This window comes from Acanthaster planci, linkage group LG09 (assembly GCF_054643075.1).
Source record: "Acanthaster planci isolate LZ-2023a linkage group LG09, COTS_SCS, whole genome shotgun sequence".
NCBI classification, from domain to species: domain Eukaryota; kingdom Metazoa; phylum Echinodermata; class Asteroidea; order Valvatida; family Acanthasteridae; genus Acanthaster; species Acanthaster planci.
In genome coordinates this window covers 1,844,738-1,858,418 of record NC_141785.1, presented here as the reverse complement: position 1 = coordinate 1,858,418, position 13,681 = coordinate 1,844,738, and the positions used below count along the sequence as shown (strand labels likewise).

Here is a 13,681-nt window from a genome sequence, read left to right as displayed (position 1 = left end):
CGCTCCACCTACCTTTGAGTGTTTAGGGGAGCGTGTTCTAACTGGTCTTTATTGGAAAATATGTCGAGTCTATCTCGATGACGTAACTGTATTTGCAAAATCTTTCAGTGAACATCTTGCCAGACTCAGCACGTTATTATGTGCATTACAAGAAGCAGGTTTAAAGCTGAAGCCAAGAAAGTGTACGTTGATGCAGACTGAAGTCTTGTATCTTGGCTATGTAGTATCTAGAGATGGCATTTCCACAAACCCTGACAAAATACAAAGGGTAAGAGATTGGCCAACCCCGTCTAATCTCAAAGAACTTAAAGGCTTTTTAGGGCTTTGTTCTTAGTATGGACGTTTCGTACATAATTTTGCCCAGATAGCCGCACCTCTTCATTGCTTAACAGAGAAAAATACTGAAATCACGTGGAATGATAAGTGTGTGCGCTTGCATTTTGCCAGTTAAAATCAACCTTAACGTCTGCTCCTATACTTAAGTTCCCAGATTTCAGTTGACCATTTCTTTTGGATACCCATGCCAGCGATGATGGTGTCGGAGCCGTCCTTTCTCAAGAAACGGACGGGGATGAGCATATGATAAGTTACGCCAATCGTAAGTTAATTAACTAAAGCTGAAGAACTGTCGGCAGTCGTAACTTATGTTAACCATTTGTGCCCCTATTTGTATGGAAGGTCAGACGGCACGATGGCTGGATATCTCCAGCCATCGTGCCGTTTGACCTTCCATATGATAATTTCTGAATTTCTCAGCTCATTTGAATTTGAGGTCTAACATCGCTCCGGTTATAAACATCTTAATGCAGATGCTCTGTCTGGAGTTGTTTCTGCTACAGGTTAGAAACCATTAAATCGTCCAAAAAGCACAACGGGAAGACCCTATCCTGGCTCCAATAATGCGTTGGATTGGCGGGGATAACAGGCAGCTACCCACCGGTAAAGATGTCACTGGTCTATCACAAGAAACAAAGGCACTGTGGTTCCAGTGGGACCAACTACTCTTAAAAGATGGTCTGTCGCCAACTCACAGACAGGTAAGTCAATTTTCAGTTGGTTGTTCCGTCTATCCTGCAAGAAGAAGTCCTGAAACAAAGTCAAGACGTCCATACTGGTGGTTATCTTGGTCAAAAACGTACCCTAAAAAGGTTCAGAACTAATATTGGGTAGGCTATAGCCGTTCAGTTGACATGTGGGTCTTGCCTGCTAAGCACGCAAAAGTCCCAAACAAAAGTATAAAGCTCCTCTACAGTTAGCTCCAGCTGGCGTGCCGTTTGAACGTATACCCTTGATGTCTATCATGGGTCCATTTCCTCCTTCAAAAGATGTGTATGTACTTGTTGTAATGGACTACTTCACTACATGGGCTGAGGCCATTTATGTTTTGCTCGACTAACAAGCTGAAACTGTAGCCACCATGTTAGTTACACAATCTATTCGTAGATACGGTGTACCAAATCAAATTCATGGTGATCAAGGTACAAAACCAGGACGCTTTGTGAATTACTTGAAATCGATAAAACTCGAACTACAGTTTTACATCCTCGATCAGATGGTCTCGTAGAACGAATTAATCGAACACTCCAAATAATACTTAGTTTGTATTGTACCAAAGATCAAAGTGACTGGGATCGGAATTTACCATTGCATACAAGGCATCTCAACAAGAAACTACAGGGGCTACCCCAAACAGTTTACTATTTGGGAGAGAAATAAATTTGCCTGTAGATGTACTTGTAGGTCCAGTACCAAATGGAAAAATGCATCCACAAGAGTCCTACGCTATGGAGGTCAGGATGAAGCTCGAGAGAGCTTTCGAAGTAGCGAGACCACATGGTGACGGACAGCAGAAACAACACAAGAAACTGTATGACAGTCGCTTGTTTGGAAGTCTACACAAGCCAGGAGACAGCGTGTGGTTGTTCTGCCCAGCAAAATACATCGGACTCTCTCCGAAGCTCAGAAGTCAGTTGAATGGACCTTGCACAGTTCTTCAGAAGTTGTCTGATGCCAACTACTTAGTCCGAGTGCCAGGTTTAGTACGCAAGCGCCAAGTCATCCACTTTGACAGACTAAAGCCATGTCTGCGGGAAGCAGATATCCAGGATGAAACTCAATGCGGAGGACAGCTAATAATCAGCTGGCCCGGAGTTACCAATCAGGAATTCCAATGCTGGAATGACTCCGACGATTCTGGCCAAGTCGTTGGGGACATAACAACCGGGAATTCTGCCCAAGAGGACAACACCTTCCGTCAACGTCAGACCCGAGCTGGACGAGCTACGCGACCTCCTAACTGGATGAATGACTTCGTAAGTTAAATGCCTCACTTAGAGCTGCCCAAAGTCCCGGCAGTTTTGTGTAAACACACCATTTATAATTGTGTAACTATTTATCTGGTCCAAAGCACCACTTTTGAATGTATAAGCACTAATTTTGCGTTTACGCTGTTTAAAATAATTTTGTGGATCCCGTTTCACTACGTAATTTATGTTTAAAAAATAGGGCCAAAAAATTCAACATGACGGTGATAGTGGAATAAGAATACCTACAGGCGAATGCATGCATTTTAAGGTAATTGTTGTATTTTGGTTGACCCATGCACGTTTTGTTTTATTTTATTTTATTTTGATTTTCCTTTTTATAATCAAGCAAACAAGGTTAAAGAACTATTTCCAAGTATATGTATATGCAAATAATGAGTCAACTTGAAAAAAAGGAATTGAAGTATGAGGAAAGAAGACAAACACGTTATGAACAGTTTGGAGTCATTGGAAAAAATATGAAATAAACATTTATTAACCCAATTTAATGTCCCTACACGGGATGTGTCTTTTCATGAGGAGGGGATGGTGTAACAGTTAGGCCTACCTGAGCTCCACCGCGGGCATACCGCGCACACTTCTCTAATTCTTTTAATACCTTTTTGGTTGGGTGCACTCTGTAGGCATTGGGGCGTTGGTCATTTTTTCGGTTTCTTTGTTTTTGTAGCCACTTTTTATATTTGGGTTTCTCTGCCTTAGCCGTGGGCACGCACCTCCAGCCCCGCACCTGCACTGGTCTCATTTACTTGTGTTACCAATATTGTAATTTATCTTTATCTGTTAATTTGCCTTTTGGATATCTTTGTAAATACTCATTTGCTTTAGTTTGATTACAATACTAAATTTGGGAGGCACTCCAGAAGTCTGTCTTATTGCCATGTGCCTTTTTGAGGGTTGTTAGTTTGTACTAATTTTCCCAAGCCCCGGCCTGCTCGACCCGTTGCAGCATAGAGGATCCCGACTTGAGTCACGTCTGTGAACACGGTACAACGCGGTACAACCATCGTATGAGCAATAACACACGAGTATAATGAGTGGGATATCCCAAGCTCATTTGGAAGTATTTCTTACCCTGATCGTTCGCGTTTCATGAAAGCTGCTTTTCGTGCTCCTTCATTCCATTCATCCGCACGAAAAATAGTTTCATTCTAAGGCACCTCAATTAAAACACTAACAGGCAGTATTGAGATTAGAAAGATTTATTATACAGCATAGGGGTTTCGCCTGAGTTCGAAGGCCAGTTACCTTGCATAATAAATTAAGGAAAATTTAATTCTGCTAGTAAACATTATTGTTGAAAGAACATTCCTTTAACACTCTTAAAAAATGAAAATGAAATGAAAATCAAAAATAAACAAATATCCTTCTAGATTTGTTTCTGATTCTCACCAACTTTAGTCCTCTAGACTTTTGGATTATCTGTCCGGAAAAACTCAATTCTCAGTATTCCATAACTCTTACAGAGCAAAACGAGCCTGTATATGGTTCATTTATATCAAATTCAGAATCATAAAATTGTAATTAAAAGTCGATCGAACCTCGGTTATTCTTCGGAATAACTGGGGTTGTTTTTACGTCACTCGTTCCTTAAATAAATAAACAACATATAAATAACAATGACATACGCAGAGATTTGTCACCTACTCGGTTATGAACCCAAGTGGCCGACCCCAGCACCACGACCAGAAAAAACATGTTAACACGACATATTTGAAATAGACGAAAGATATGCATGCCGACATTGCGGTCTAATTTTTGGGTGGGTTCCTTCATACACCCCTAAAGAGATGGGAGATAGATATTACCATCATCACGTTTGGGAAAAAAAACCACCACGAAAATCACAGAAGACTTTGAAAGAGTTAAACATTGAATTGGCCAGTGAACAATTGAGCCGCATAGAGTATGTTAAATCGATTTTTAGATGGCACGATATCTCGAGCTAGACCGTTGAGGGCTTTAATCGCGGTATGTTATCAAGAGGCAACCGGGGTCCTCCCCGGTTTTAAAAGTAAGAGATCAATTTCAAGTTTCGGATAAGTATTGGAAAAACACCCTTGACAAATTAAACCTCGCCAAACAAGATTTTAAAAAACGTATAGTTTGCTACACAAGATTTTTCGAACGTTTGGATTGACCTAACAAGATTTTTCAAAACGTATATAATAAAATGGAGACTCCCACGTTTTACTTAACCGAAAGAAAGCAGACGTTTAAATTGAAAGTTGTCATTAAAAACACCAAAGGCGACAAAGTCATCCGAGTAAAGAATATTCATTTTGATGCTGGAAATTTTAACGTAACAAAAGCGACTGAATTGAGTGGGATACAAACTTGGACGCTAAAGCCCGCGGGGGTACGCGGCGAACCACCGCCTGGAATACCGTCAGAGGAAAGAACGGACGTATCTCCCAATTCAGAATTAGTACGAACAGCTGAAACCAGATTGATCCAAGCAAAAAAAGAGGCACTTTAGCAGAAGAAATCAGGATCATCGCTGAGGAAATTTAGCAGCTAAACCAAACAAATCGCAACTTTAGAAGAGCAGTTAAACCAAAGACAACTATTAGAAACGCGGGTTCGTTTAGCTTATGAAATCGACGATAAAAGTCAAATCAGTTTCATTGCTCGAGGGGCAGAGACAAGCCTTGGATGAAATTTATGAAGGGAATCCCCCAACTCGACCCTACCACAAACTCCCCCGTACAACCCACGAGACCCAGAAGAGAATTAACTAAAAGACTTTTTGACGGGGCTAACAGAAACAATATACAACAGACTTCATTCTCGAAGCTCATCTCAACCATTAACCGAGGGTAAAAGCATCGTGGTATCTTCCGGTTATTATAACATGTATTGGTTTGACTTTTTGTTAAACTCGATTCCAGGCGTTTCTTTTAAGGTTCACTCAGAATCTAAACGGGTGACTTTGGCCATTCTCAAGTTGCGACTAAATAAAGTGTCCAAGCTATTGAACTTACCCAAAATAAAACTTTTACCCAACGTTATTTAAGAAGGCAAGTATGATTTAAACCCCTTGAAACTCGCGTTTATTCATAGCAAACAATTAAATACATTTGACAACTTTTCAAACGGGCAGTCTTTAGACTTGCTATACGTGATTGCTACCGAGCCCTGCACCTCAACACCCGTGACATGTAAAACGCCTAAAAAGTTAATACACAGAAGCATCAGTGAATTGACTTTTTCTGTTAAAAACGATCGAGGTGAGCTCTTGAATAATATCGGCAAAATTTTAATCGAATAAGACATTTTTTTTATATGTGGGTTATATTTGGTGCCCTCAGATATGGACTTACGCACCGGCACTTTTGAGGGATACAACAATAATTTACAAATCGCGACTGAGGATATGAGGACTGGTTACGTGCCGAGTTTAAATTTAGAGCCTGTGGTTGAAGACAATTTTGCGGGTGAAGCGAGCAAAGCGAGCAAACCAAAGCAACCAGAACTTTTACCCACTCAACCAAAGCAACCGGTACCAGATAAAAACCGTTAAACATCTATAATGAAGAGAAGTTATCTTTAACTATAGGAGCTATCGCCATAGGTGGTCTCGGTTTTATGTTGTATAAATCATTAACTTAGAGTAGACGAAAAAGTAAAAAAAAACGCTTGTTCTCCTTTAACGCTTTAATTTTTTTGCCTAAGTTTAAAACTATTATAAAACGGATTAACTTTTTGGTACAAAAGTTAAAACTACATAACCGACCGCTAAAAACAAAGTCCACACGTGATTTGCTATCCATCCAACCGCTTTACTAGCCACGTTGAACAGCCAGCTCAAAACGCTACCGATGATTCTGAGCAAAGCACCTAAAGCTTTCAACCTGAGTTTCTTCAACACGTTTGCCAAATTTTGCAATTGCCTTTTGATCCAATCGCCTCCTTTGGACGGTGGTTCAGGAGGTTTTGGCGCGGGTTCTGGCGTAATACTACGCGTTCCAGCAGCCCTGACGCTAGCTACGATACTACTTACGATGGTACTTACGGCTAAACTAAAAGCCGTTAAAATGCTTATGATCGTCACCCCTTGCTCTCTTAACGTTTGTATCTTCTCACGTAATGTCAAATCAAAATTCATGATCTTTTCAATTGTTTCCTTAATGCAATTAATTTGGCTCCATCGATGACTTTTAATCTACCCCGTCTTTCGACTCGTAAGTCGTTTAATTGTTGTTGAAGTTCTGTACGTTCTCCTGATGCCGCTCCTTCTAACTCATTTTCATCCTGTTGAATTTCGCGTCTAACTGATCTAATTTACCTTGATTTAAAATTAATTCTCCTTTTACCGTTCGTAACGATTTATCTAAAGCAATGTGTTCTCTGTAATTTAACCCTTCGGTTTGAACGTCCACACCTCGTGTGAGGTCTTCTACGATGTTGCTCGCTAGATCTGCTTCTTGAGGCAGTTCTACTGATTCTATGCTCTCGAGGTGAAGTCCGCGAGTTTACGAGACGTCTGGGCGGCTTCTTCTTTTGTTTTACCAGAAACGTAGTCGCGTAAGCCTAGGACGCGTCTTATAAAATCGGTATTTGTTTTTTGCTTAATAGTATTTAGGCTAATACTTCACTATTGTTTTCGCGAGTTAAGAACTTTTTTGCCTTTGAACTTTACGTACAGGTGATCTTTACTATCTAAATTAAAAATATTTCGGTCTTTAATTTCTGTTTCGTAACCAGTTTCTTCTTTAATAGCTGGGTAAAAATCATTCACTTTAGGTTCGCGTAACAATTGCCTAAGCTCCATTAAAGTAACTTGTCTTTCCAGTTCCGTTTCGTGTAGAGGATCTACGTCTTTAATTAATTCATTGTACCGCTTTTCGATCTCTAAACCACCATATATTTCTTCTTCTTCGTCTGGCCCAACGGTAATAGGATGTGTAAAATCAGGGTCTTCTAACAACGACGTTTCATTATAGTCAGTAAAGGACGTTTCTGTTTGAGTCGGATTAAGTATTAAGTCTTCCCAAGCCGATTTAATGTCTCGATCGGTTTCGTCTTTGTTCTCTAGTGGTATTTTCTCTGGATCTAATACTCCTCCTTCGGCCATTTTACTTTAACTTTAAAATAAACGATTTAAAAAACAACTTTACTTTTTTTAAGCGGTGGGCAAACAGCGCGGTCAATTTTAACGCGTCGTCGGCAGATAATTTATTGAAATCGGGCAGTTTAATTTTAAACAGCTTACTCGACAACATCGCGAAACCTAAGGAGATTCCTGAAACTACGGCACCGTGATAAAGCGTATTGGCGATTCCATTTACGTCGATTGATTTAGCGTTACTGATTTTTATTATATAGTATTTTTAATTTTATTCCATGTCTAAAACTTCTTGCGCAGGTGCTTTTGGCGTTGCTACTGGGGCATTGTTTGGGTTTGTTCGGTGGGTTTTCTTTTCAGGTGAAACGCGAGTAACATTCCCCCGATTGCTAACCCGCCCAGGATCAAATACTGGTTGCCTTTTTAAGTTTAAGTAAAAGTCACTTTCACTAGGTTCACTCAGTTCACTCGCCGCCATTTTAGCTAGCTGTTGTTTCATCTTTTTGTTATGCTCGGCTAATCGTTTACTTTGTTCTACTCGTTTTGGGTTTTTAACTTTAGTCACCGTCTGTACTTGAATCTTTACCGGGCTCGGTGCTGGCGTCGGCGTTTGTTCGTAAGTTGTTGCCGACATCTTTTATAATAAGAGAACTTTTGTTGAACTCCAAATGTTTAGTGGTAATTAAGGTTACAACTAGGGGTGATAAATAGACTCCGTACTTGTAGCAAAGTTCACTCCAAAAAAGCCCCATCGTCTGACTTATAATCGGGTCGTTATTTAGATCTTTGGTCAGCGCTTCTTCAGACGTTAAATTGATCAACCAGGTAGCTATTCCCAAATGACGCGCATATAAGCTTAGAATCGCATTTCCCAAAGTGTTTACAATTTCTTTGCCGAAGCGTGCTTCATACAGATTAAAAAGCTTTTCTTGCTTTTTTGAGTTAGGGCTTCAATTTCGTTTACAGAAAATTCCTTGCCGAGGTACTTCTTTGATTCACCCGATGCCACTATTGAACAGAGGCGATCTTTGAAATTGGTCTTTGATTCTGTGGTCGATTCTGTTTTTGGCTCGGCGAGAATTGATTTGATGTCTTCCATTTGAATATATGGTTTTTAAATTTGTTGAACGTTTGCCTTAGGCGTAGGTACTCAGTTGTATAGTACGTTAAATTCATCGCAATAACTAGCTCGGTAACTACCTGAATGAATTGTAGCATTGCTGTTCTTTAATTATAACTAAACTTAAAAATTGGTGTAACTAGGTTAAAACAGTTTAGTTCAGATTCAGTTTTTTCGTGTATTGATACGACATATTTTAAATATATATGATTTTTAACTTACGTAAAAATTTTAAAGAGGAAAGAAAACGCTATAAAGGATATGCCGGCAGTAAAAAATAGATCTTCATATTTCATTAATTTATTTTGCTTTCTAAACGTTTCACTTTGGATATCACTAATGTGATCGATATCTGCGCGTACGTTGCTTAGATCAGTTTGTAGGTCTATCAACTTGTCTTTAATTTCTTCTTCCTTTTTTCCATTTTTAAAATAAAGCAAATTAAACGTTTGGTCGATTTGTAAGTGTATCAACTTGTCTTTAATTTCTTCTTCAATTCTTTCCTTTTTTAAAATAAAGCAAATTAAACGTTTGATCGGTTTGAAATTCAATTAACTTGTCTTTAATTTCGCTATTCATATTTTATAATTAGATATTCTAAAAATGGCTAGTGCTTTAATGATGGTTGGAGGAGCTATAGTGAATGCGTTAGCGTTCACGGGTTCAAATTTTTTATTTAGCAGTTTATTTAAAAAGTAACGAGGAGAAAAAGCGTCACGATTTAGCCCTAGAGCAATTGGCGCAAGCGAAAGAATCTTGGGAGTAAAACCGCGTTCATATGTTTTGACTGGTAAAAATATAATGCCGCTGCTGCCAGAGCCTACATTATCCGATTTTTACGCGCCTTCCGAGGATCAAAAAATTCGTGAATTTATATAGATTATATCCTGGACGGCTTTAGTCGGTTTCTTAGCTTATCCATTTGCGTAACTTTATTTTAAAATGGAGCGAGAAGTTGTTTTATAGACCACAGGGTTATTGGCGGGGTGAAAGTGTGGTCGATCATTTACATAAAAAGACCGGTGCAAACAAATCAGTTATTAGAAACTGGCTAAAAAAGCAGGAAATTTGGCAAATTTATTTACCCGCACCGTACCGCGGCCAATGACTTGCAATCAGAATCGATCGAACCTAATTACGCGCATCAAATGGATATATTATATTTACCCTTGGGTCGCGCTAAAAGAAAAACGTTTAAATGCGCTTTGACCGTAGTAGACGTCGGCTTGCGGTTTAAAGAAGCCGAGCCGCTGACCAGTAAAACCGCCAAGCAAACGTCTGAAGCCGCGAAACAAATTAATAAAAGATCGCCCTTGACTTGGTCTAAAATTATAATGGTAGACTCTGGATCGGAATTTAAAAGCGAGTTTAAAAAGTTAATGACGAAAAATAAAGTAGAAATTCAAGTGGGCGAGCCGGGTACTCATAGGTCGCAGGGGATCGTGGAAAGGTTTAACCGTACTTTAGCTGAAAGGTTATTCGGTCATCAATACGCTCAAGAAATGTTAAACGTGGGTGAGCGAAACGTGGAATGGGTAGAACGTTTGCCTCAAGTCGTAAAAGCGTTACACAAGGAAGCTATCAAATTAGACCGAGTGAAGCAAACACCTGGTGCAGCAAGCGAGTTAGCAAGCGAGAATTACCTCCAAGCGTGGTCGTTCGGTACCTCTATTACCCGGGTGAGCAAGAGGGTGGAACCGTCAGAAGGGCAACAGATCCCGTCTGGTCCGTGGACGTTTATCAAGTGGAAAGGCGCACCAGCCAATTTAAACGAGTCAATTCTCGGTGAGTAAAAACGGGTCCCACTTTATATTATCTATTAAACGGGCCAAATAGGAGTTTCGTCAAAGAACAGCTTCAAGTAGTACCCGTGGATATCGAATTACCGACCGAGAAAGCTTTCTAAACGGCAAGTCGAGGCTTGCAGCGACCGGAAAAGCGAGGGGAAGTCCCTTTTGTTTGAGAGCCACGGGGTTAAAGGTCTAGGTTGTTTGTGCGAGGTCTGTGCATGCCGCCGCACTAAGCGAGTTGTTGACAAAAAAAGTGCGCTGGGGCTAAAGGTCAAGGTGAGTGAAGTGGGAAACCCCGGCGCGGGTGGTGGAAAGAGGGTGGAAGGGGATGGAAAAGGGGGAGGGTGGCGCAGAACTGTCTTATCCCTACTACTCAAGCCATGTCTCCATGACGACGCTGCACCAGTAGCAGTCCACGTCCATCCCAAGCTGCCGGCGCCGCAGACAATCTCAGGTTATCACTCATGCAGCTGACGCGTCGACGGCACGCCTGCTAATCCCACTGTCATCATATCACTGCCGCTAGTGCCCGCGTATACATGTGACGCATGGTCATTACTAGAAATTAATAACATATACGACAATCCCAAACATGCAAATTGATTTTAACCCACCCCTGATTTTCACTGAGAGATGGGTATGTTCCTAGGAGGATTCCAAAGTAACATCCAATGAATAGTTAGCAAAGACAAACACTTCGATGTAACAAAAATAGAGCCCTGCTCTTCAGATCAAAGGCCTGGGTAACTGGTATTCCCCAATACAAGTATCAGCCAGGCCACAATTTCACTTTCATCTCAACAAAATAAGAATACTGAATATCATCACACCCCAGACGATGAGCGTCAATGTGAGCACTCACTGTAACTTACATTGTACATGTACAGCGTACAAGTAATAATACACAGTAAATGTTGGAAACCTTGACTATCAACGATTGATCAGGACAAACTCGAAAGCCCAAGGTCTGAAACTTCCAACATCTGTTGCCGACCTCCGCTAAAATGACTTATCCCTCACGTTTTATGCCTTGATGATTCAATTCCTAAACGGTGCTTAATTTTTTTGAGTAAAATTTATCTAATCCCTTCTCGCGTTAAATAGACTCCTAATTTTGGTTAATGTGTTCTGCCCAATTTGAATTATTGGCATGCACTTTTTATGTTCTTAACCATGCAAATAGAAACAAAACATCTGTGTTTTTATTAAGCGGAAAATAAATCTCTGATCCAATCTAATTATGTCAGTGACATAACACTGGGCTCGACTTTTGTGAACGCCACCCTGCTTTTACTGTTGAAAAGGGGGAGCAGGAACGCAAATGTGTCGAAATGTTGGGCTCTAATTATATTCAGCTCAAAAATCACTCCTATCCCGAGTCTAACGGGCACGCAGCAGACTTCACTCCCATCAAACTTGAGTAGCCTCGCACAGCTGAAATATTCCCCTAAGAAGGCATGATTTGCTGACATATTGCTTCTTATTTCTGGAATTTTCTTTTTATCTACATTTCAATGGGCCAAGTGCGAAGTTGGGTCTCTTTATTTGAGCATCTTTGTCTAAAACTTGCCGAAATCAGTAGTTTGTGTGTACTTGGAAAAAATATAACTTATTACATCTACTTCGGTGATTGCCACATGACACTGACATCTCAGATCAACCCTCCTCTATTATTTTTTTGTTTGAAAATACTCACATCGGTTTATGTAACGATATTCATCACAGGTTGAGGTACTTCCTTAAAAAATCATTAACAGTTTTTGAAACATGAAAGTGCACAGCGCTGACAAAGTAAATTTAACAATGTTAACGGTTGCTTCTGAGAAAATTAAGCTTGAGATTTTTAGACAGCATTAAGCTGTCATCTACAAATTGCGTTCCCAGCACACCTTTCCAAAAATTCCTTACTTAAACACGGACCGGGCTAGCTAGACATTCTTCGGAACACCGTTTTTAGTACACAACCTTTCTAATATCACAAAACACTAACGGCTTTTCCACATCCTGAGGTTAATGTCGGTACATCTAAAAAGTACCCGGAGATGTGCCAGCTACAGCTTAACAACATCGTTACACACTTGAGACCTCCGTAACATTTGTTACAGTCTATACGTAATTTTAACACAGCGTTTGTTTGTTTCTTTGTACGTTTTTGGAGAATGAAGTTTTGTTTTATCCATATGGGTTTCTATATTCTTAATTGTGCCAATAGAAATAACACTTCTGTATTTTTGATCTAGCGGGATGCTGCGCTTCCGCTAGTTCTGTCTTAATTCCATCTTAAACGTTTTAAAACTGGCCAAGCACTTATTCCTTCACTGTTAATGAGTTGTGACACGCTACGTCTGCACTCATCCTGAGAGTGTGCTATGGCCTACTATGGAGCGTCAAAAGTGGACAACGCCATTTCTCATTTTCTGCAGTAGATTTTCGGGATTTTGGACTTTGCGTATAGCATTTTCAAAAAACGCAATTTTCCACTAACAAAAATTTGGATTTTACTTTAACAACTCTCGTGGCGTGTCAAAAGTAGACAACTAAAAACTTCAAATTCCTACTAGCAAATTTTATTTGATGCTCCAAAAGAAAAAAACTATTTTGTCATTTTCTGCCCGTCGATTTTCGGGTTTTTGAAGTTGCACCACCCCTTTTCATAAAACCCAATTTTCTGCTAGCAGAAGTTGGGATTTTACTTTGACGATGGGGTGGTCCAAAAGTGGACAAGTTCAAAACTGTAACGACCGCAGTGCTCCCTACGCTCAGAATGGAATGGTCTTGGAAGATGGGCAGTCTACATTAACGGTAGAGGGTCAATGGTCCGACGGATGGCGTCGCAATTCGGAAAAAAATGTGGACGATTCCCAATGAGAAACTTGCAAAATACAAAAGGAGCCGTCCAAAGCCTGACAGTCCTTTATGGTAAACTTCATACTTACGACTTACCAGCGCACCGTGTAATTAGAATGAAGATGGCGGCTTCCCGTCGGGAATTTCCATTTTAAATAAATGAGCGCATGGTGATATGTCCCCTAAACGATGCTAGCTGTAATAAACCATTGTATCCATGTCCAGTAGTATAATTAAATTTGTTGTGGAATGATAAAAAGTTGGAATTGAAAAAGTCATGTCAAGAGAAGAAGCTAAGTGCTGTTAAATCAAGTGAACCGAGATTTTCAAAAAGGGGAAAATAGAGAAAGTAAAATGGGAAACATTAAAATGCAACTTGAACTTGTTGAATTAATTTTGGCATCCCACAAATTCCAAAACACGTATTCAGCCGATAATTCCAATCACAAAAAGGATAGCCAAACTTGCAAGTGACGGCCCAGATCATTCATCATATGCATGTACTGTAAAATACATGGATGGTGGATTGTATAAC

At 40.0% G+C, this 13,681-nt stretch overlaps 1 protein-coding gene across 1 annotated transcript; it reads left to right on the top strand.

The window, feature by feature from the left end:
- Positions 1-899: 899 nt before the first annotated feature.
- LOC147798009 (uncharacterized) lies at positions 900-3,580 on the top strand. The gene is made up of 2 exons (XM_087141139.1): positions 900-1,037; positions 1,629-3,580. The coding sequence occupies exons 1-2, from the start codon at positions 900-902 to the stop codon at positions 2,319-2,321; spliced, it is 831 nt and encodes a 276-aa protein (XP_086997265.1). The 3' UTR covers positions 2,322-3,580.
- Positions 3,581-13,681: the final 10,101 nt, after the last annotated feature.